General features: G+C 42.8%; 1 protein-coding gene across 7 annotated transcripts in view; it reads left to right on the plus strand.

Annotated features, from left to right (window-relative positions):
• Positions 1–23,054, plus strand: part of IKZF2 (IKAROS family zinc finger 2) — a 109,583-nt gene that overhangs the window by 81,398 nt on the left and 5,131 nt on the right. For 5 of the 7 annotated variants that reach the window (XM_027735671.2, XM_027735670.2, XM_027735676.2 and 2 more), the window contains 2 exons: positions 13,870–14,055; positions 21,577–21,720. In XM_027735671.2, coding sequence (XP_027591472.1) covers positions 13,870–14,055; positions 21,577–21,720 — 330 coding nt within the window. The remainder of the gene's footprint in view (positions 1–13,869; positions 14,056–21,576; positions 21,721–23,054) is intronic. The other 2 variants (XM_027735673.2, XM_027735675.2) reach the window with 1 other exon arrangement.

A 23,054-nucleotide genomic window follows, 5' to 3' on the forward strand; every position in this document is an offset into this window, starting at 1 on the left:
TTTTTATTTGATCTAAGTGTGAACTCTCTCCACCCTCTGCCCCTCCTTCCTTTCTGGAGTGGTTAGAGAGGTTGATTGCAGCCAGGATTACACAAGAGATGCCAGTTGCACACATGTTTTGCATAACTGTGCTGTGTTGATTTCAGACAGGGTGCCCCAAGTTCCCTCCCTGCCTTGCGACAGCAAGTCAAGATCTCTATCTTCATTCCTGGAGCTGGAGAAATGCTGGTGAGGCCTCCACTATTGAAATTTTGACAAAGAGACCTGGCTGGGACGCTCCCCAGCCACACAGCTATCCCTAGGCTGCAGTGCACTTGTGTTTGGAAAGCCTGTACTCTAAGGTCGTTTGGGCTGTTTGTATTAAAGGTGCAGGAGTGGGAAGTGCTGCAAGTGATCCGTAGGACACTGCAATTGAGTAGGATTTTCACTGTAAGCCAGCAGTGTTCCCTGGGATGCTGAGGCTGCTATGAGACTCCTCCTGCCTGGATAGCCAGCGGCTCTGTGTTAAAGATGAGGGAATGTGCTCCCCAAGCATGTGTCCTTTCCTTTTCCTCCAGCGAGACAGGCATAAATATTCTCATGTGGTCTGAGATGGTTGAGGGCTTGTGGTGAGAATCCTGACTGGAAAATTAAGACAAGCTCATCCCAGTGCTTATTTTGGAGCTAGTTCCATGTGGCTCTTATCTCTAAAAGCAGTGAAGTCTGCTTGATTTCAGTGAGAATAAGGGGCTTTGGCAGCCTAGGTTTTAGCCTGTGTTTTGGTTCCTTTTGCCAAGAAATAGGTACTTTCTTCCTCCTGCCTCTTTTCATCTTGGAGTGGAAGTCAAGACCAAGCTGAGCGGGGCTTTGAGCAACCTGGAGGAGATTGGAACCAGAAAATCTTTAAGGTCCTTCCAACCCAAACCATTCTGTGATGACAGGGCAGGGTGTTCCCTCAGCTGAACAGGACTGGGGCTATCCCAGAGCTGCCCATGGCACGGTGCTGTATCATGGCCTCACAGGTAGACAGAGCCCAGGTGATTTAAGGGCTTCAAGGTCTTGCTAAAAAATAGATCACATGCAAAAAATACACTACTCAGAATCAGATGATGAAATTTTTATATAGAAGAGTGACATGGGCCGTAGACTCTCTCTCACTTAGATACCCTTCATGTGCCTGCATTCTGCTCGTCTCCTTGGAGACAGTGTCTTGTCTGAGAGCAGTTAGCCTTGGCTAGGGAAAGGCCTGACATTTCTGGGTTGTGGGATAAAGCTGTGCTGATGAATTTTCCAACAACCACAAAGGCAGGATTTGATACGAGCGTAATCAGTTCTGTACAGAGTTATCGTGTGAGCATCTTTCTCTAACACCTCTCTGGGGACACCACTCAAGTCTCTGGTGGGAAAGACGGGTTCAAAGATCTTCGAGGAGAGCCCAGCAATCCCTGTCCCTCGGGTATCAGAAGCACTTGAGAAATTTCTCCCTTCCCTTCCCTTCTTCCAAAGAGCTGAGTCAGCTGGACTGGCATGTCTGGAACTCTGTGGCACCGCGGGCAGGCAGCCTGCCAGCTCCATTACACACTGCATCCAAAGGAACACGTCACTCCTCTCCCTCGCTCTTTTTTTTTCCCTTTGCAATCTCCACCCTTTGCCTTTTATTTTTCCTTGTTGATCCGTGTAGGTGAGTCAGAGAAACCTGCTCATCCACAACCTGTTCCTTCTTGCCAAATCCTGGAGCAGCACTCCCAGTTCTTGTTAGGTGTCAGGAATAGGTTATGAAAACAAAAACTGATACAGTCAGTGTACTGGGTATGGAGCCCCTACTGTAAATGAAAATTAAATGCATAGTTAATGTGCCACTGTATATTTCTAATAGAGTGATATCTTTTATAGGAGACAATTTACTCTGTGCTTCATAAATAATGTTAGTGTTCTTCCTATAAAATGCCAGAATGGAACAGGGAAATTATTTAAGGCATAAGTTAGAGAACATTTAGGGAAAAAAACCATCTTAACTCCACTGAATTTTAAAAGAATATAAGAGTGGAAAATTTCCAGTAGGAAAATGTGTGGTTCACAAAAGTGTTTTTTTGTCTGAGGTTTTGATATCAATTGTAGTTTCACTAATCTGAAGAAACTCCATGGCTATTGGCACAACTCCTCAGAGCTTACACTGCTGATGAGTTTCTCACCCCGGGAATTAAAACATCGTGAGTCTGGATCCCTGATATCACAGATACTTACAAATGAGAGCCCAAGGTGATAAATTAGTCTTTTTATTTACCTTATGATACTTATTTCGTGAGGGGAAGGGAGTGGGTGACCAAACATGCAAGCTAACTTTTCCTCTTTGGTCAGCTGACTCCAAGAACTGGGAGCTGGAGAAAACACGGTATCGTGTCTGCCTTGAGGTGAAACTGCCAGTTTGGTAACGCTGCAGGATCAGGTGTACCTCGATATCCCCAGTTACATTTCCTTCAAGCCACATCAAAGGCTTGATTTTTGGCATCTTGTGTTGGAATGAATCTGCCCAGCTCCAAAGAATAGGTCATCCACCGGGAAAAGACCTTTGTTGGACTTTTACATGCCACAGTAAAATGTCCACATTAGCTGTATTGTGAAAAATATATCCATTATGTTCATACACTGGTCTTCCATAAGCAGTGAGTTTGTCCCGGGGGCTAATGATGAGCCAGCTTCAGGAGGCTGCAAGCAGAATTCTGGTTGAGATGCATGAGATTTCTGCCTTGATCAGCGTGGAGCACTGGTGTACAGTCGCTGGGATAGGATCCCACCACTGGAGAAGAGAAGGGAAAGGGTCATGGTGAGATACAGTCATTTCTCAGACTTGAAGCCCAGGACAAGAAGAGAGGAAGGTTTATGGCCCAGCCACCTTTTGCAGGGGATGAACCCAGAGTAGCAACACGAAGGGACTTCACAAAGGTGCTCAAGGCATCAGTGTCACGGGTGGGAATGAACCCAGATGTCCTAAATCCACATCTGACTCAGTTACAAAACCCTCCACATAAAGAAAAAAATAGATGTAAGAAAATGAGAAAAAGATAATTTTTTTTCTCCCAGGCATTGAGAAATGAGAAAATTTACATCCTTTTGCTCTTGATTCTGACTTCTTGGTGAAATCACCTATTTTGAAGAACCTGGTGGACTCTTCAGTATAATTTATTTTTTTTTTCCCATCAAGGAATTCAGTTAAGTCTGTTCAGAGTTTCCTAAATTCCCTGCTCCTACAGGAAACCTTTTAAAAGTACTTCTGGATGCTTAGAGAGCTGTTTTCTGTTCTCCAGCTTTTCTGCCTTTACTTTCTGCCCAAGCAGTTGCTTTTTCTTCCTTTCTTTTCTTTTTCTTCCTTTTGGTTTAATTTCACACCCATATTTAATTTCCTTTCATTTTGTCTACCTCCCTTTCAGTCACGATTACAGTTTTTGAATCTATCCAGGGCTTGTAGTGCAAAACTAATTGCACCAAAAAGGAAACATTCTAAAACCCCAAATCTTTCCTTCCTCCTTGCCTTCCTACTAATTCTCTCCACTGAGGAAACCTAAAAAGTCCTGGGTATAAGAAGTGCTCTGGAACTGTTGTTATTTATTTTTTGTATTACAAAAAAATGCAGCTAGGAAAGATATTGAGACTAACAGGATTGCTGACTTTTATTACCTAGAAAACATTAACGTAGCTTCAATATCAAGACATACACACTTGATGTAGAGATTTGTGCTAGAATAGAAGCTGTCCAGTATCCTAAGATCCTCTCTCAGAGTTAAAGGATCCCATCATCCTTTGAAAGGTATCTTTGTAGTCAGTTTTTGTTGTGCTAAGAATTGTTTTCATACAAAATGGTCCTGACTTCCTCCTGCCAAATATTATAGTTAATTTTGAACGTGGAGCAGTGAAGACCACCAAGTGTAAGTGATGAGCACGGTGGGGAAATGAGGCATCTGTCCATCCCTGGTGGCAGCATTTTCATATGCCTTGATGAAGCTGGCATAAATGCTCTGGGTGCTGGGAAGAGCATTTGGAACAGTGAGCTGGCCCGAGAAGCCTGGAGGAGACTTTAGCATATGAGGTTTCCCAAAGTAAGCGGCACAGCTTGGCTCAGCACCATCCGCTTGAGACAAGTCCCACCCTTATTTTGAGTTCCTCTGCATTGTTGGTGGTAAATATATGTGTTGTGAGGCAGGGAGCAACAGGGGGAGATGGGAAGGCTGCAGAGGTGAAAGGAGGCAGTCAGCTCTCTTCCTGATTGACCTCGTTTGACACTGGTGCAAGACATGACACAACCACACGCTTGAACAGCAGATCTTGACAAGGGTTGCATGAAGGCATGGGCCACACTGATTCTTGGGCAGTTAGGGAAGTGTGAATAAAAATTTTCGTGTCCCAAAGGAGCCCATTAGTTTCACAGCCTGACCTGCTTTGGGAAGCAAGATTCCCTTCACTACTGGCCTCGATCAAAATAAGTGAGAACTCTCAACTTCAGTGGAAGGGAAAAGAAGAGCTGTCAATATTACTCTAACTAAGTTACTGTTATCTTCCTGACAGCTCGCTCTTAACAGTCTGTTTCCAAAACTTTGTTTCTGACAGTGACAAGAAAAGGGAAAACGTACAGGAAAGGAGCGTGTTCTTCCTACCTGCTAATATGAGACATAAAACTGAAAGGTGTCAGGTGCTGAAAGAAATGCTTTTTCTTGTGCAGGAAGGTATAGGTGGAACAGTGGAACTCATTGCCATGGGATAAAAAGAAATGAGCCAGAGTTCAGGGTTTGTTCGGTGGTTTTATGCAGAAGAAAACTATCGAGTGCTGTAGTGAAAGTTAAACGTTGCATATTTTCTGTTTCCCATTGTTTATCTAGTATAAAATTCCTGGTAGCACTGTGTTTGGCACTGCCTGCTCCAAATAATGCATAGATCCTGTTGGCTTTGTAATGTTCAAGGGCTTCTGCAGGATATGCAAAGGGGCTGCACTTGGAGTAGACACAAACTGTACACAGCTGATGTGGATTGGCTTCAGGGCATTGCTTCCGTTGACACTACCGATGAATCTGACCCAACATCTACGCTTGTTTTACCCAAAGAGGAAACAAAAACCCCCAAACAAACATAAGCACTCGTGAAGGGAGTGTTTGTCCAGCAGCATTCCTGATCTGCACCGAGCTACCCACACCCTGCACTGACCCTGTGAGCTGTTCCTCCCCACCTGCTCTCGGAGATCGGCTTGCAATGACATGTGGATCTCCAGTCACCTCCTTACATTCCCGCTGAGCTGTGGCACTGACAGGGAGTGGACAGGGCAAAGGAGAACAACAGACCAACCTAAACTTGTTTTTATTTTTCCTGCTCACTCTCTTGCTGGGTTAAAATGAAGAGAAGCCAACAGCACATTTGGGAAGGTTTGTCATGTGAAGTAATTAACACTCTGCTTATCAAATCAGCTTCATATAATGTTAAAGGTCTGAAGTGGAGTGGAAAGTACAGAGCTGGTATGTAGAGTTAAGGTTTAACCTCTGTCTTCAGCTGGTTCCCTCCCACATCCAGATAGCATGGAGACATTGCAGGGTGGAGGCTCCTTTCCAAAGTCACCTCTCATATTCCTTGGAGGGCCTCTCCCCCTTTAAAAGTAAGTGATGGTAAACCTGGCTGCTTTAAAGTGATTTTGAAGCCAGACAGGTGATAAAACACCAGTTATTTTGTGGACTTCCTGGTTTGTGTTAGTTTATCTCAGCACCAGAGTGCAATTTAAACAGTCTTCTTTTAATAGTATTTAACCATTTCAGGGTTGATGTAGAACTCCTGGGAACCCCACCGGTGCTGGGGTGCCTGGCATTCTGGGATGTGTTGGCATGGGACTTGGACAGTGCACTCAGTTCAGTGGCCTTGAAGCGTAGGTGCAGAATATTTGCACTTGAAATTTTCAAATATATATGTGGGGAGGGGGGAATCTGAAAGCTTCATTGCCATTAATATAAACTAAAAAATGACTGTCCGGTGCCTTTTGGCTTCAAAGCTCCTGTATCGAAGGCAATGCAGGTAAGTCAAGAAAAATACTTGAGGAGAGCTTCTGTGTGGGGCAATATATGTTTCTTGAGATGTAGAATTGGAGCAAGTAACCGTGAATTTCATCTTTTTCAGAACTAAATGCAACAATAATATCACTATCTGTGTTTTCCTTGATTTGATGTGTGATTTGTTTGCATGGTTTCACAGAGACAGGAATATTTTCCTTCATTTGTCAAACGTACACAGATAGAACATACAAACCTGCAAAGCAAACTGTTTGTCTTCTGTGCTGCAAAGGAAGAAAATGGGGTGTAAGGTCCTTGCTTTTCTGTTTTGAATTATTTAATGTGTCCTGCAGGACTGTGGCAGGAGCCTTAAAAGTATCTGGACAGTTTGGAAGATTTCAATAATTCTGTGACTGTGCCAATGAAACAGGAGTTTGTTTGTTTGTTTTGTTAAACTTCTGGCACAAAAATGCCACCTACTTATTTATAACCCTCGTGGCAGATTGAAACATTGTTTTATTTGTAAAATCCTGCAGATCAGTTAATAAATGAATACAATCTGATGAATCAGATTATATAACAGAGCCACCAGTAGCTGCAAGATAAGTTGTAATAAACTATTAAAGTTGTAACAGGCTTCAGGCAGAACATTCTGAAGGTACAAATAGGGACCCAAGCCCTTAGATACTGTACATGAGCACTGATTAATGGTAGATTCTGGCCCTGTGCTTATACACAGACAAGGTATAGATAGGAGAAGTTTCTCCTGACTAGTCCATTTACTTGTTCTCCACGTTCCTGTGTTTTTGTGGGTCTGTTCTAGCCAAGCTGTAGCATGGGTGAAGTCCTCAGGGTTTATATATAATCTGGTGTTTAGCACTGCTTGCCACAGAAGATCGAGGGAGAACTGAACACTGGTACAGTACTTTACTGTTTGCTGCTTATTTTACAGTGATGTAAACAACTGGCAGGTAGATGCAGGTGTCAAGCTGCTGTTTTGTGTCCTGGAGGTATTTATAGGAGAGGCAGGTGTGTCTAGGAAACCGAGGGGTTGGAGGTGGAGGTTTTGCCACTGTTTTACTCCGTGGTGATGTACCGTGACCATCTCGCGGTGTTTCACTGCTACCTGCACAGGGCTGCTAGAACAGTACATGGTAGCTGTCAACAGGAATAACTTATCATTGTCTGCCACTGTGCAAAAGGTCAGGGCAAGCTGGTATTCATTTGCTGGGAAGCTCACAAAGTGTTGTGGCTGTTGAACAGCCACATATATATCAATATATATATCAATAGGCAATTGATAATAATGTTGACTAAGAGACGTTGGGCCATGAGGTCTTGAAGTCAGTCAAGTGCTCTATTTCGAGCTCCAAGTCAAGACCTGTATGTAGCTTCTCCTGTTGTAATGCTGCATTTTGGTTTTTGAACCTTTTGAGTTGTCCAGAAACCTTTTTAAGCACAGATCTAGTTGTATGGTTTCCACTACTGCATGATCTGGTGACCCTGTTGGTTACCACTTGACTTCATGAACCCTAAGACTTGGCCCAAAATATGTTAATCTAAAAAGTGCTTGTAGAATGGAGACATCAGCACTCCATGAGATCCAGAAATGTATCTGCATACCCTGGGTATTGCTACCTCTGCTTGGACTGCAACATTAAAAGATTGAGGTGAAATTTTTTTAACATGACTAGAGATTTTGTTCTTTCTGAAAATCAGACTGCTTTAAGATGTCACAGGTTGGGCACTCAGAAGTGAGTGTATTTGACACCCCATGTCTCCTATCCATGTGTTTGTGTGCACTGCCTGCCTGGAGCCTTATTTTAGATGTTTCCATGTTGTGACTTCTGCATGCATGTTGTATTGGACAATCTTGGGCTGGCTGTGGGACTGGATGTTATTTCTGAACTCCAGTATATACGGATTGTAGAGTGTGTGTGTATTCTCACAGGCACAAAAAAAAAAAATCAATGCATCAAAGAGCCCCCATGAATTTCAATTAACACATTTACAGTCGTTAGGCACAGCAGCATGATGCAGCATCAGAGTGGGAGGCAGTTCCCTTTGCAAAGCTCCGTGCTGCTCAGAGCCAGCATGGGCTTAGGTCTTGCTTTAATTTTTTTGTGTGATTGGTTCGTTCAGGGGTCTATTATTCATGTAAATATTTTTGTGTGTGAGGCTCTGAGCTGGGCAGCTGTAGAAAAGATGAAGCACACTGTTTAATTACAGTAGCGAAGTGCAGGGACCGTGTGTTGTGTCTCCACATCCTCAGCCCTCCTGCTGAAACCTGGGCCCTCCCTGGCTCTCACTACTGTGTCCTTGGCATGGGAAATGGAGGTGGGAAGGACTGCAGCAACTGTTGTATCCCCCTTTCTGTGACCATTGCATGCTCTCCTTTTTGTTCTGTGTGGTGTGAAATGTCTCCAAGCTGAGGGCATTTGACATCTCCCTGGGCGGACTGTTTCCAGGTCTGAAAGGACACTGTGCTGCACATGCCACATGTTGCTTTTTTTCTGATTTGGTTTTCTTATTATTCCTGGTTGATCCTCTGCTCTGTGACACCCTAAGTATCTCCTCCCGCTCTTTAATGTTCACTCCTATATCTAATAAAATCCCAGCGTATTATTAAGTCCTTAATTTCTCAGTAGAGATACAGGCCCTATTTTTCTGTGTCTCCCTACTTGTGTGAGCTCCACCAAATTCGCCTCTGTGCGTCTGGCAAAGTGCACGAGTTCATTTACATGCTGTAAAGAAAGGAATGATTACCTTAATCATACTTATGAATAATTGAAGCCCAGGAAATCAGAGTAACTTGCCTGCAGTCACAAATTTGTAGTGTAACCAAGAGTTGAACCCTGCACTCCCTAGTCCCAGCCCAGCACCTTAATCATATTTTCTACCTATGTGTTAAAGCTGATTGTGCTCTGGCAAGTCCTATTGAAGGCAAAGGGCTACTTTGTGGTAGCCACTGTGCAACTGTAGATCAGTTCCCTTCACCCAGGCACCTTACAGTTTTAGGGAAGAAAAAGATTGGTGAATTAATATGGGTTACGATTGTGACAGTGGATTCTACAACCTTACTGATAGGTGTGTCAGCCCAAAAGAACATTTTAACCTCAGTGCTACTTCAGAAAGCTTCAGTCAGCGAGTACTGGTGTTTGCTTCAGCTATGGGAGCTCAGGGCTGAGTTAAGAGCTCAGATTTTACAGAAATAAGCCCCACTCAGTGCACTGCCATCAGAGGGTCTCCCTCAGACCAAAAGTAGCTGTGTCAGATGGCCACGTAGTGCAGAAATCCTGGCTGGCTTCGCTTCCATGGCCTGGCTGGGGCAATAGTGCAGAAGTAATGGAAATGTGATCCAAAGCCCAGTGCAAAGTCTCTGGTCCATGGATTGGGCTGGCCTAAGTCACACGGCCGCAGCGATGCCCGTTCCTGTGTGAGCAGGTGGTGGTAGTGGTTGAGCTGTCGCCAGGGCTTGGGACACAGGCAAAGGGATGGGAAGGGGTTCTGCTCTGCGTTGCTTCAGGAGAATGTGCTACCCAAAATAGGGAAATGTGGGAGTAGTTAATCCTGACTGCTGAAACCAGTGCGTGTTTTGTCATTTATCTTGAGGGAGGCAGGATTTTAGTTCAGCAAAGTGTGTCGTAGCTCTTAACCTGTTCCATAAGCCTTTCTCACTTTATATGCTTATGGCAAGGTGTTACCTGGGATGCCTTGTTGTTTCCCTTTGACTTACTTTATATTCTGCTCTGCACTCCCATTTCTTTTGAGAGCAAAGTGCTGCGTGAGTGCCTCATGGTCTCTTTTACTGACCTTTTTTATGACTTTAGAGAAGTTTGTCTAGGCCCTAGTCTGCTTTCTGTCTTGAATATTGACCTTAGAGTTACACCATCTCATTGTTGCTGCACGCAGACTTCTCAGCTACCAGAGTTCACCCACAGGACTCAAAGTATTCCTAACTCAGAAACACCTTGCTTTTATGTCCTCCTCCTCTTCCCCCTCCTCCCTCCACATGAACATTTTAATTTCACAAGCAAACTCCATTTCACTGTGAATTTTGACAAGTGGTTCACCTGTTTCAGGGTAAAAATTGTACTTCAAATTTAAATGTCTTTTTCACTGTGACTGTCATAATATTTTCCATTTGAGGCTGAGATTCCACCGTGGGTTTTCTGTGCCATGTTGTCATCTGTACAAATCTGAGCTTAAATGTGTGGAAATTCTGACATTTCAGTAAGAAATATAAAGTGGTTTTTAAGTGTTCTTTAAGTTAGCTGTTTCATAGGTGTGGCCGCTGGGTTTTACCCAGTGCCCTGGTCTTTCCCAGTTCAACAACAGACCGAAGATTTCTCAAAGATTTGGGGCTTGTTTGTGTTGAGTGTGGTGTGTCATGTCTATGAGAATAGGTTATGGTAATTTTTATCTGATTGTTTGTCCTGAAAAGGTACTGACTTTGCTTGGGTGCTGCTACCACTGTCAGCGGTGGGTGCGTACAATGCCCAATGCGGTGTCCGTGTACCGTGGTCTTCAGTGGGGATGTCGGAGAAGGCAGCTTTGTGTGAACTGAACTGAGCCAAACTTTGAGTGATTTCACAGTGGAAATGGCTCCACAGTGGAAAGACCTGCTCGCAGGGGGGTTTGGTAGGTGTAGTGCTGTTGGACTCTTTACCTTCAAGTCAATGGCCTATAGACAAAGACTGCTCGTGCCCAGTGGTGCGAGCCACATGTTTTGGGGGCAAATTTTGAATAGTGATCTACCCTAAGGTATTTGACAAGGCTGAAATCTCCTTTGGCACTCATATGTTTTCATGTCAGCTGTTCTGTGGGACAAAGTACGCGGTTGAGATCGTCACCGGAATTGAATTCTCTAATACACTGTTACAGCTTTCTGTCGGGTAATATGAAATACATAGAAATGTACACCCACTGGCAACATTCATTTCCACAAATATATATATATATATGTATTGTCATTGACTACTTTGAGAATACAAGGGGATATTTGCAGCTATTTCGGTGGCTTGACATTTGTCACAATGACACGATTTCTAAAGTCTAGACTGTAATTGCTGCCTCGACTTGCTGCACCTCTGACCAAAGAGGCTGTGAGATTTGCTGGTGACACAAACTCCTGCCATCAGACCTGATTCCGTTGTGGTCTGACCTGATCAATTGCTCCACAACCCAAGTCACAGTCACTCTGTAATTTTATAGCGTAAATCAGATTTTACACGTGTGGGGCTGTGATGGGATTGCATCTCTAGAGCCAGGGGGGACAGAATTTGGAAACGAACCCGAGGGAGTTGTACTCGATCCTACTCAACTCATGCTCACAAACTTCATTCTTTGCAATTGTGTATTAGGCAACATGACTAACATTTGCCACGTTGTTTATTCTCTTATCTTCTCCCAGAGGAGGGAGCGTGTGTGCTGGGACTATTTCTTTCCTTGGGGAATTATGTTCCTCAAATCCCATATTGCCTGTAAAAATCATGCCTTTATCATTAGCTTTTATCATCTCTATTAACCTTGAAATTTGATGGAATTTAGGTAGATGACCATCCTAGATATTACTGGAAAAGCTCTGCCATGTTGTGTGTGAGCAGTTACTGAAATGGTTGCAATGCAGGGAGCAACCATTTGAAGAGGTCTAATAGAACCTCTTTTTTGATTGTTGAATCAATTATTTTTCTGTAATGTGAGCTTGTAGCAGAATATTTCTGTGTTAAATGATAATAATTTAATTAATTATGTCTGCCTTGAATAGCTGCAAGCAATCATCCCTTTCCTTTGTGTCTTACAGTTTATCTAAATTGCTTGATAACCTGGTGTGGCCAAACTGGTTCAGCTCAGTTAACATAATCCCTTCCATTCCACTGGATTTTTTTTTTTATTGGACACCATATTAGCTTCTAATGAGAGCATCAGACTGACAGACATTGATGCCATCTAGATGCATGATGAAGTGTTGTAATGGTGATTAGAAAAGTCTTTCCATCCTAGGGAGCCTCCAGTGAGTTTTCCTAAAGGTGCCTCCAGAATGAGCTGGCTGGTTTATGTTTAAGAGCTAGGGCTTGATCCAGATCATTCACATCAAGGGCATTTATTCTGGGAATGATAATGAGCCTCACGCTGGGGCCTCCACTGAGGTTTCCATTACCAGCATCAGTTATGGCAACAGTGTAAGCAAGTGAGCAAAGTAAAATAAAGGCCACAACGGCTCTTTAGTCTGACACACTTTCTTGAGGATAAGCCTTATCTCCAAATAAAAAAATCCACAGTTTTGATACTTATTAAAAACAGCTTTTTTTTTTTCCCTGGTGGAAGACTTGGTTGTGTCACTGAACTGCACACACAAACTCCTTGGGAAAAACTGAAGCTTTCTGCCAGCATGTTCATTTCATCAAATCCCTTTTTTTCTGAGATAAAACCATGTGAAACTGTTGGACCAGCTCTGGTTCCTCAGGCTCAGGCTTTTTCATCTTCCGTCACGGGGTGATGTGGCATGTGCTGGTCCTGCAGAGGGCCCAGAGAATTGCCCTAACTCCAGGTTTTCCGTGTTTGGGGCTCCAGCCTCAGCACCAGGAACCCTCTACCCAGCTTCTTCTTGACTGCAGCTGTCCTCCCCACAGCTTCCCCTGCATTTTCCCTTCCCAGGGGTGACGGTGCAGTTTGGCTGCAATTAGTACAGCTCAGATTTCATTAAGTAAATGACTGTGAAAAGCTTTCAGTATTGGGACAAACCCAATAGAAACATGAATATTATCCAACAGAGGATGTTCTCAATTTCTTTGGCCAGAAACTAAAATTCTTACCGAAGATTTTCAAAACTCTGGGAGAAGTTTGACCTTCCCCATCCCTCAGCCAGCTCTGAAATTCACAGCCGATGGTGTTTTACTAGACTTGTAGCACTAACTTAATAGCTCTTTAGTTATTAAAGGATAAATGTTCATGTTCTACAAGTTTAAATTATATTAAAAGCCTTTATTAACACCACTTGGCAAAATACCTTCTGGCTAGCTTTCTGGCCTTGGGCTAGGCCATTCTTGTGGTTTCTTAATGACATGCTATGAAAAGGATATAATTTATGAGAATTTGGTGCCAGGTTTTGCATGTATTAAGAAGCATTTGCCATTTGTGCATAATGCTGCTGAGCAAAACAAAAAAAATATTTAAAACTGGAGTTATGTCTTGCATTCATCTGGCTTGATTTTAATTGTACGTGGCTTTTATATTTTTATGTATATATGTTTAGATGTATATAGATTTATATTATATATATTCAATATTATCTGGTCTCTGAATTACTGGTGGTTGCTCAGTTGTGACATGTAACAGCGCAGTTACCAAAGTCACTTTCTGTTTATTTTCTAACCTTCCCTTAGTAGTTTTGGCAAAGTTTTCTCAGTGAAAGAACTCCTCTGGGCCATGTAATGGGTTTCCCCATGATTGGGAGAAGAATTAGGCCACTGGGGCAGCTCGTTTTTATTCATGCCATGGGCAAAATATGTCAGAAGTTTCTTTCCCACGAGACTTGGTGACACGCAGGCAGTGCTGGGGTGTGATTCAGCTGGCTGGTATTTTTTCCCCTCTCAGCATCTGTTTATTTGCTTTGCAACCAAGTCCGCCTCCTTTTCCTTCTGCTGATACAGCGCCTCAGTGTGAAAAACGGATGGGGCAAAGTACCCGGCGGGTGGGAGGAGGTGTGTGCGGCGGGAAAACAGGGCTGGGGAAAAGGCCTGGGACTCGAGTAACCTTTCTTAGGTGTCTTTCCACCACAAGAGAGTTGTTTGTGGCAAAGGTGAGAGTTTTTCTGATTGCAGAAGCGGGTTGCAGTGGATTTGACCCCATGCTCTCATTCTTTCCGCAGTGGGGAAGCCTCACAAGTGCAACTACTGTGGCCGGAGCTACAAGCAGCGCAGTTCGCTGGAGGAGCACAAGGAACGCTGCCACAACTATCTGCAGAATGTCAGTATGGAGGCTGCTGGGCAGGTCATGAGTCACCATGGTGGGTGCAAACCGTCTGCTGAGGGCACTTGGACTTGGAGCATCTCTTGTGGGTTTTTTTCCGTCTTGTTTTTCTTCCTTCCTTTCATCTTTGTATCGTTTCCAATTTAGAGATTGTTTATATTCAGATAGGCAGAAGGAGAAAAGATGGGCTAAAATCCTCACTCTGTCCAGTTTAACAGCAACATTTTTGCTGATTTTGTGTTGTCAGTATTTAGCTTTTTAGTATGTAAAAATATACAGAGACGAAAATGAAGCAAAGTCACCTGAGCAAAATTACCCTAAAAGTCATGTCATAGAATCATAGAATAGTTTGGGATGAAGGAGACCTTAGAGATCATATAGCTACGAACCCCTGCCATGGCCAGGGACACCTTCCACTAGACCAGGCTGCTCCAGGCCCCATCCAACCTGACCTTGAACACTTCCAGGGGTGGGGCAGCCACAGGTTCTCTGAGCAACCTGTGCCAGGGCCTCACCGCCCTCATAGGGAAGAATTTCATCCCAATATCCCATCTAACCCTGCCCTCTGTCAGTGTAAAGCCATTCCCTCTCGTCTTGTGTCTCCCTGCCCCTGTCCCAAGTCCTTCTCCAGCTCTCTTGCAGCCCCTTTAGACACTGGAAGTCCTCCTGGGGCCTTCTCTTCTGCAGGCTGAGCAAGCCCAACCCTCTCAGCCTGTCTCTATATCAGAGGTGCTCAAGCCCTCAGTGCATCTTCATGACTCAGTCCAACAGGTGCACATCCTTCTTATGTTGGGGGCCATGTGTAAAATGTGTGATTCCCTTCCCACTCCTTTCTGATAGTGAGTGATAATTATAAGGATGGTGAAGGTATTCAAAGTCATTATTTCTACTTTCTGTAATATTATCTTATCCCTCCAGAGAAGGGAGGGATAGATGTAAAAATCGCTAGAGCAGAATGGAATTTGATAGAGTTGTTGAAAGTAATTATAACCAAAAAATGTTTGTATGCATTTACATGTGCTAGTATTAATATGTTAACTAACACTGCATGTGTTAATATACATAAGGACTGAAGATTGCCAAAAGATTGTTGAAAGCAAGAAATGTCAAACTCTGTGAATTTGTTTTCAGAAATTTCTGGAGCTATTAGTATGGATAATGAGCATAATGCCTCAGATTGCAGGGTTGAAGGCTTAATCTGTAGCACTAAATGCTAAATGGTAGCTGTCTAAAAATGGTTACAATTTAATTCAAAATTAGTGTTTCATAAACTCTTCTGAAACTGATAATCTCTTTACTTTTAAAAGTTGTCTTTAGATGTTTGGTACTTGAAGTGTTTAAAATTTCATACTATTCAGAAAATATTAAAATTGTACAGTTTCCATTTTGATTGAAATTATCATATACCTAAGAATACCCAAACCAGTTAGATTGTGGGTGAATGAAAAGGCAAAATACCACTTCCACTTTTTTCCATTTTGCTTTTCATTGTTAAGTGGAGTCATATGGCTTCATATGGAAAGTAATTCTGTAAAAGTTCTGAAAGATCTTTTCTAAAAACCTGAAAATCCAAGCTGAAATAAAATCTATTCAGCATTGCTAATACAGGCTATATTTTGGCGACAAAAATCTCCAAAATATTTTAAATAGTACTTTTCCATGAACAATTTATTCCTATAATATATTTTAAATATATTTAGTAGTCATTGCCAAAATATTCATACAACTCTATTAAGTAATTGCTCTCTTCATAGACACCCTGGAGACTAAAATCAACATTTAAAATGTCATGGGTGACTTCAAAGATGTTGAAGTCAGTGATTATCTGCCTGAGGTGGCTTTATGCTGGCCAGTAGGCAGGCTGATTTCACGGCTTTGCTGTTTGAAGGTACCTGTTGTGGGCTTGGTCTCTTGGAGCACTTAGGAGGAGTTGAACCACTGAGTTCATTCCAACAAAATACACACTCTTCATGCTACAAGGGTGTACCTGTCTAGTTAACCAGGGAGGTGATGACTTCAGGCAGCCTTTCCTTAGGGAATAACAGTAGGGAATAACCTATGACAGCCAGGAGGTTTGAGACCACGTTGTGGAGGAGCTTCCCAAATTCCACTCAGCATCTGGGTTTATTATTCAATTATTTGTTAAAATTAGGTTTACTCTTGTTGATAGATTTCTGAGAAAATCCAGAGCTTTTTCTGATCTGCCTAATGCCATGACAAGAGGGGCAAGTCTTTAACCTTGTCTCCCCAGAGAAGCTGCAGTGGCTGACCTTGCACTGATTTTTCTACCAACTGAAGTTAAACCAGTGCAAACCCCATGCGGGACAGTTCTTTTCTTTACAACCTGACTGACTTTGCTTGGGCTTAAAATAGAAATGTTCACACAACCACCTCACTTTTCTCAACAAAATTAGCTTAAAACAGCACTTTGAATTCAACTAGTGCCTCTTTCTCCTCCGGGCAAATATGTCTGTGCCTCCCCTGGTGAATGTTTAAGGGGATGTTTGATCCGCTGTCTTCATTTCGCTGTTCAGCGAGGGCACAGTGAGGACAAGCAGCGACAGGGAGCTCCATATTCAACTGGGACCAGTAGTAAATCTCACTTCTCATCCCAGCATTGCTCCCACCCATGAAGCTCAGCATGAGAGTCCACAAGCACCAACCTGTAGAGCTCTGCAGCAAAGTCCTTTCCCCTGGGACTGTAAAGGCACCAGAGAAGAGTACAGAAATGATTACTCAGCTTAAAGCTGAGTCTTAGAATGACTCTGAAAAAATGTATTAATTTCCTTCTCTCCCATGTCACACATTGAAATGATATTCTTGAGGATGACTGAGAGTATGCTTTGGAGATTTTGATCACTGGTTTATTTTGTATCCCATTGGGGCTGAGTTTTCCGGACTCTCTTTCCAAATACTTGGTTTGGATTTTTTTCAAGCATTGTGCTCAAGATGCTTAGTTTGTAGGCATGTTACAGACATGGGTGCTTTCACCGTGGCCTGATCAGTCCTTTAATTTCAATTATCTCTGTCTTGCAGATGGCTATATCACCTGACTAAAGGCACAAGGGGAAGCAAGAGGAGGGGCAGAAGGGCTAGTTTTGTTGTGTGGGTAGGAATGTGCAAGTCTCTGCGTCTCACTCCATCCTCTTGTGGGGTGCCAGTTGCTTGCTGAGCTGCCCCTCCTCGTGGTCCTGTTCCCTGCTCAGCAGGACAGATGCTGCAAGAGAGCTCCCATGACTTGGTTGTTGGCAATTTTCAGCCGAGCAGTGCTGGCCCTGGAGGGAGAAATTAGTCTGCGGTCTCCTGGCTAGCGGCGTACTGGGGGTGACAAAAGGGACAGTCTCTGAATGCCAAGAACATGACCTTTGCAGGAACGAAGAGGGAGAAATGTTGAAGGCTAGCGATGGTTTACACCCAGTTATGCGTTCTTCTCCACCTCCACAGAGCAAAAAGTCCAGGGAAATTCTTCTGGTGGGGTGGAGAAGGATGCTCTTTTCGGGAGAAAGAGAAAGAAGCCCAGCCCTGGGCTGTGCGAGGCTCAGAGGCCAGCTCCACAGAAAACACACAATGGCCTTGTGTCTTTCCCTCTTACATGGTTGCTTAAAACATCGTTAAAATGCTGGTCCCACAGGAGACTTCACACCAGGGTCCATGGGAATATTTCCTGTCATTTCTCTGCACACACACACTTCTTTTAAATAGCAATATTGTGAGCTTCAGAAAGGAAATTGAGGTTGATGGAGTAATACTAATTTATACCAGCTGAGACTTAGCCCAGTGTCTGGTGTTTGCACACAAAAGTATTTATCAGCAAAACACACACTGGGTAATTTTTTTACTTCTTTCCCCCCTCCCCTCCCTTGTTCTTTCCTCACTGGAATGACATAAACTTTTTTAAAAGTTCATGTGGTTTTTTACAAATTAAGAAGGAAAAACTCAAAGATAGTCACTTTGAGCTGTATGATTGAAAGACCAGTATCATCAACAAAAGAAAGACTTTGTTCTGAAGACTGTAGAGGTTTGTGAATTGAGAGTTTGGGCTTAGAAACATTTCATGTTAACTGCTATTGAGAATATTTACAGTGTTAGGGATAGTGAATGTTTTCATGGGTAATCCAGAAGCACACCCTGATAGCTGATTAAGAGCATCCCTGAACAAAAACATACTCATGGAGTATGTTTCATGGGCTTTTCGTGAAGCTTGATTTGTAGAATAAAAAAAGTCTTCCTGAGCTGAGACTGTAAATTCTCAGTGTAAAATGAGTTGCTCTAAGCTAGTTATGACCTGCCAGCTGTTCTTTGGTTGCTCCCACTATGACGTACGATGAACTACAACAAAAAAGGAATTGCATTTACTGCTGAGTAAATGTGTACACATGAGCTTCTACCACAGAGCAGCTGATTGGTGAGAACTGGTGGTTGTGTTTGATTGGTTTGGTTTTCCCCTTTTTTATTCTGTTTTTTCCTTCAAAACAAAACAAAAGTGACGCAAGCTGAGCTATTTTTCCTTTATTTGTATACCTTCTAAAATTGAAATGAAAATTAATGTACCTAGATTTGACAATGTGCTCCTTAGCTTAAAGCTTTGGGTTTCTAAAATGTGACATCTCACCTGTTTGGTCCAGTTTTGCCTGTCATTTAAATGGTTTCAGAAACTAGACCATTTCCCTCTCTCCCTTCTCCCAGGAAATCTGCATAACAAAACACGTTCTGCTAACTTATTCCCATCGTAACACAAATATTGGTGTGATTCATTGATTCTGTTGCAAAAGAGCCGTGCCCTGGATTAGAGACTTGAGTTCTGAGGTGGGAAAAAGTGCCTGCAGCATGAAAGGTAGAAAAGAAAATGCTTTTACTCATGATGATTTTACTTTTAAAAGGAGTCCGAGTAGGATTTTTGCCTAACTTAGAGAAGAGCAGATGTCTTTTTTAGCACTATTCATTTTTCATGGAAGAAAGGTTTCAAATTCTGTGCAGGAAATTTTACACACATATGCCCAGCAGTAGAATTATTTAATTATTACTTAATTGTTATGAGACCCTACAGATGTCGTTACATTTGGGGCTTATTCAGGTGGCAGTGAAACTAGTCAGGAGGTTTCGAGTGGTTTTGTGGATAAGTGCATTCCTGCAAAGCCAGCATGCTTTGAGCTTGTGTTCCTAGGAGGGATTTAGAGCACCTCCCTACCACACCACCAGCCTCGTGTGTCCTGTCCCTTTCCAAGGGCTGGAAATCTTTGAAGTGTCACTCAGGTGAACCTGGTCCATGGCAGTGAGTGAGCAGCCAGGGTTTCATGCGTGCGTGTGCATGCATACACTGAGTTTGGGTAAGCCAAAGGACAGTCAGATCCAGTTCCCAGTGAAAATCAGCACACATAATCTTCCCTTTCTTCCCAAATCTCCTTCGTAAATACAGATAGTAGTGCAGGTAGCTCCTGACCAAGCACGGTATTTAATTAACCTTAAAACTTTACCCTTAGCTATTAAAGTATTCCAAACCTCCCAGTCTGCATTGGGTATTAATTAGGTCACTTGAACACTGCATCCCATTTTGTTGCAACATTAGATTCATTTCATATTTATGGGGTTTTTTCCTCCCTTTCAGGGATGCCAGCAGGACTGCCTTGTAAATGAGAAACCATTGTGTTTCTCAGGAGGAGCATCCTGTACGAGTAAAAAAGCAGCAGAGTAAATCATTTTATAGCATATGGTAGATTCCAAGCCTCAAAGTACTCAGCTTTCCATAGCAGCAGAGGCACAAATGGAATTAAATGAATAAATTGCCATGTTTTCTTATTACAAATGTCTGAATTGAGAAGTTCACCTGAGCAGATATTATGTTTTGTAATTGCCTGGTATTTGCTCTTCCTTACTAGAAAGCAGGCAGAGACAAGGCTTTTAACACCCCATTTTTCGTATATTATGTGCTAGCAAACAGCTGAGTGTTTAAGAACAGGGGAGTGATTGTTCCATGTCAGGATCCTGAAGGGTGGTACGGTTACATGGGAGGGAAGTAGGCTGGTGGTGTTCATTTATGGCGCTGTCTCTGGGAGAAGGTGCCTGTGACACAAAAGGCTGCTATGGTGAGAGACAGGAGGAGGTCTGGCAGAACACAGGGGTGTGAGTCCTTCTCTACTACCTCTGCAGTACCCATGACTTCACTGGAAGGTTGATCTAATACAGGGAATGCAATGGGGTGCTCTCAGTTTGCAAACTGTAGGAACTCTGTGCCGTATCATCGCAGTTTCTATTTCTCTGCCATACATTCTTCACCTCAAATAATTTTGTTGTGTCTCAACCAAGCCATTAGCACATGGAATAGCGGCTGATACTTGTCAGGTTTCTCTTGCCACTTTCTGAAGATGACTGCAGGACAATTAGGCCAGGTATCCCATTCACAGCAGCAGAGCAGAGCTATACGTGGAATCACACTTGGTATATATTGCAAATGTCTTGGCGCTCAGTAACCGCAGTGGTAGCGGATCAAGGGTTGGACTTGATGATCTTGGAGGTCCCTTCCAACCCAGCTGATTCTATGATTCTATGACTCTCTGGGCCTGATCCCCAGTCTGGTACCACTGACCCTTCTTGGTGTTTATAAGAGGATGTTCAACAAAAACAGAGCACTTTGTCGGCACTTGGGGAATAGCTCTGACCCCAGTGGCATAAAACCCTGTATGAGTCACTACCCTGGTCAGAAGCCTGTGCAATTCCTATAGTTTTGCTCCAACACCTTATTCCCTAACCCAACAAGTGAGGAAGAGGAAAATGAGTGAAGTCAGAAGGGGTCATTGATTTCTTGTTGTTGTCTCAAAGACAATGTGTGAGCATTCCCTCGCTGTGGTTAGCACAGGAATGATCCCTGCAGATTCCAGAAAAGTGGTAAGACAGATGCAGAAAACCTCCATTCACAGGTTGCTAGACCTGTGTTTGAGGGGATAAAATATTAATCAAAAATTGATAGTTTCTACATCTGATTTTGAAGGGGCTTTCCATGTGATGTTAATCCCGTAATTCCAGTACAGTGTGTGTTGATTTTACATTCTCACGTGTAGAAAGAGGAAACATGCTTTAGCAAACTGATCCTTCATTTGAGAGGAGTTGTCTTAGGGAACACACAGACAGGCCCAGGAAACACAGCTTGTTGATGCCTTGTGTGATTTTTAATCATTGAGATTAGTGCAAAAAAGTAATAATAAGAGTAGGTATTCTGTATGATAAGTGTGAAGTTAATGGAATACACAAAGAATGATAACTAAACATTTACATTGGCGACAGGTGACCATATGGAAGGGGAAATAACACAAAATGTCATCTACAGAGTGAGTTTTCAGAAGTGTCCCCTCCTCTCTGGGGATCTTGAGTGTCCATAACAAAACAAGTCTTTTAATAAAGTTGGGCTTCTGCTAAATAAGATGGTCCCAATGAGAGGTGTTTTGTCAATGTGGTTCTGCTTACAAGTGATTGCTGTCTTGATGCCCAGTGTGTTCTTGCACCTTGCTTTATGTTGTTGCACTTGTTGCACAGTCAGCAGAGCTCAAATGATTTGTGTTGTCTGTGAAGTGTGGACCAGACCTGTCTGATATGATTTTTTGGTTTTATGTAGTACCTCCTATGGAAGATTGTAAGGAACAAGAGCCTGTGATGGACAACAATATTTCTGTGGTGCCTTTTGAGAGACCTGCTGTTATAGAGAAGCTGACAAGCAACATGGGAAAGCGTAAAAGCTCCACCCCACAGAAGTTTGTGGGTAAGCTGGAAATATGCCTTTTATTATTTTTAGTGTGGAGGTGTAGGCAACTTGTTATTTGTAATAGCCAAAAGAACAAGGGGAAAGTAGTAACGCTCTTGGAACTTGGTTGTGAGATAACAATGGAGAGGGTTAAATGACAGCAAGAAATCCTGAAAATCATTGAAGTAATTTTACCAACCCAGAAAATTCAAAAATTAGGCCCCTGGTATCATGCAAATGCTGTAGAAGACCTTGAGCTTTTATCTTAGGCTGTTTTGTTTTTTTTAAAAAACTTTTCTCTGACCCTTTTGAGATTTAAACTTGTCATCTTCCCTCTCCTTTCTCCAGCAAAAAACCCCAGCAAGCTAAGACTGTCATATAATTATCTGTCTCTATATGTGTTAAAAAAACAAACAAGAATCTCAAGATGTATTAAATTCCTAAGAGTTGGCAACAACTGGTCTGATAATACTGGCATGAGGAAGTAAATTGCATCCCTTGTGTTGGAAGAAGTGCTTACTCCAAGTGCAGCACTCTGCACACAATAAACTTACTAATGCATGAATATGAAACAGCATTGGATGGCTTTTGGTTATCAGATTTAGAATCATAGGCCCAGAATTCATATTTTGCTTTGTGTCTTGACATATTAAAATTGCTCAGCTTGTAACAGGAGACAGCGTGGAGAATTTTACTTGGTTTGAGCTGTAACTTAAAGCTTCTTTTTACTGCTACTGAAGCAGTGCTAAACTTCTTAGGAGGGAAGCTGGAACAGAGAATTATTTGGGGTAAGTGTATGCTGCCAGACTCTGAAGTCATGTAATAGGCGTTTTCCACGCTCACTCCCTGGAAGGACAGTCACACAGAACATCAGGGTGTCACATCCTCATTCTGAAGGCACTTACAGAGAAGATCAGAGAATGTAAGCAATTAACAGAGCCATTTAGAGAAGTTTTTGCCCCTCAGCTAAATGCAGATTCAGATGGATTTGTTAAATCACCACTGGTTGTAACTAACCTACAGGGTTTGGAATAGTAGGGGGCCAACAGCATGCAGCAGCTCACCTGCAGGGCTGACACACTGACCTGGCTGCTCTCGGTCAGCTGACCATGCCCAAATATCAGTGCTAAGCTGAGGTTAGGTCAGGAATGATCCAACCCACATGAGGAATGCTGGGAGACATCAGTGTTTCCTATGTTGTTAGTTCTTCTGAGAGGAAAGCTTATTTCTTGGACTGTTGTCTTTAAAAGTGGTCTGAAATGAAGTGCTGTATAGCTGATAAGAACTGCAGGATTTATACTCTCATTTAATTTACTGCTTTGACAACAGCTGGGGTTGAAGAGGGTGGAAAT

The sequence above is a fragment of the Pipra filicauda genome, unplaced genomic scaffold (assembly GCF_003945595.2).
Source record: "Pipra filicauda isolate LSUMZ 115617 unplaced genomic scaffold, ASM394559v2 scaffold21_size4447388_pilon, whole genome shotgun sequence".
Lineage (NCBI taxonomy): Eukaryota > Metazoa > Chordata > Aves > Passeriformes > Pipridae > Pipra > Pipra filicauda.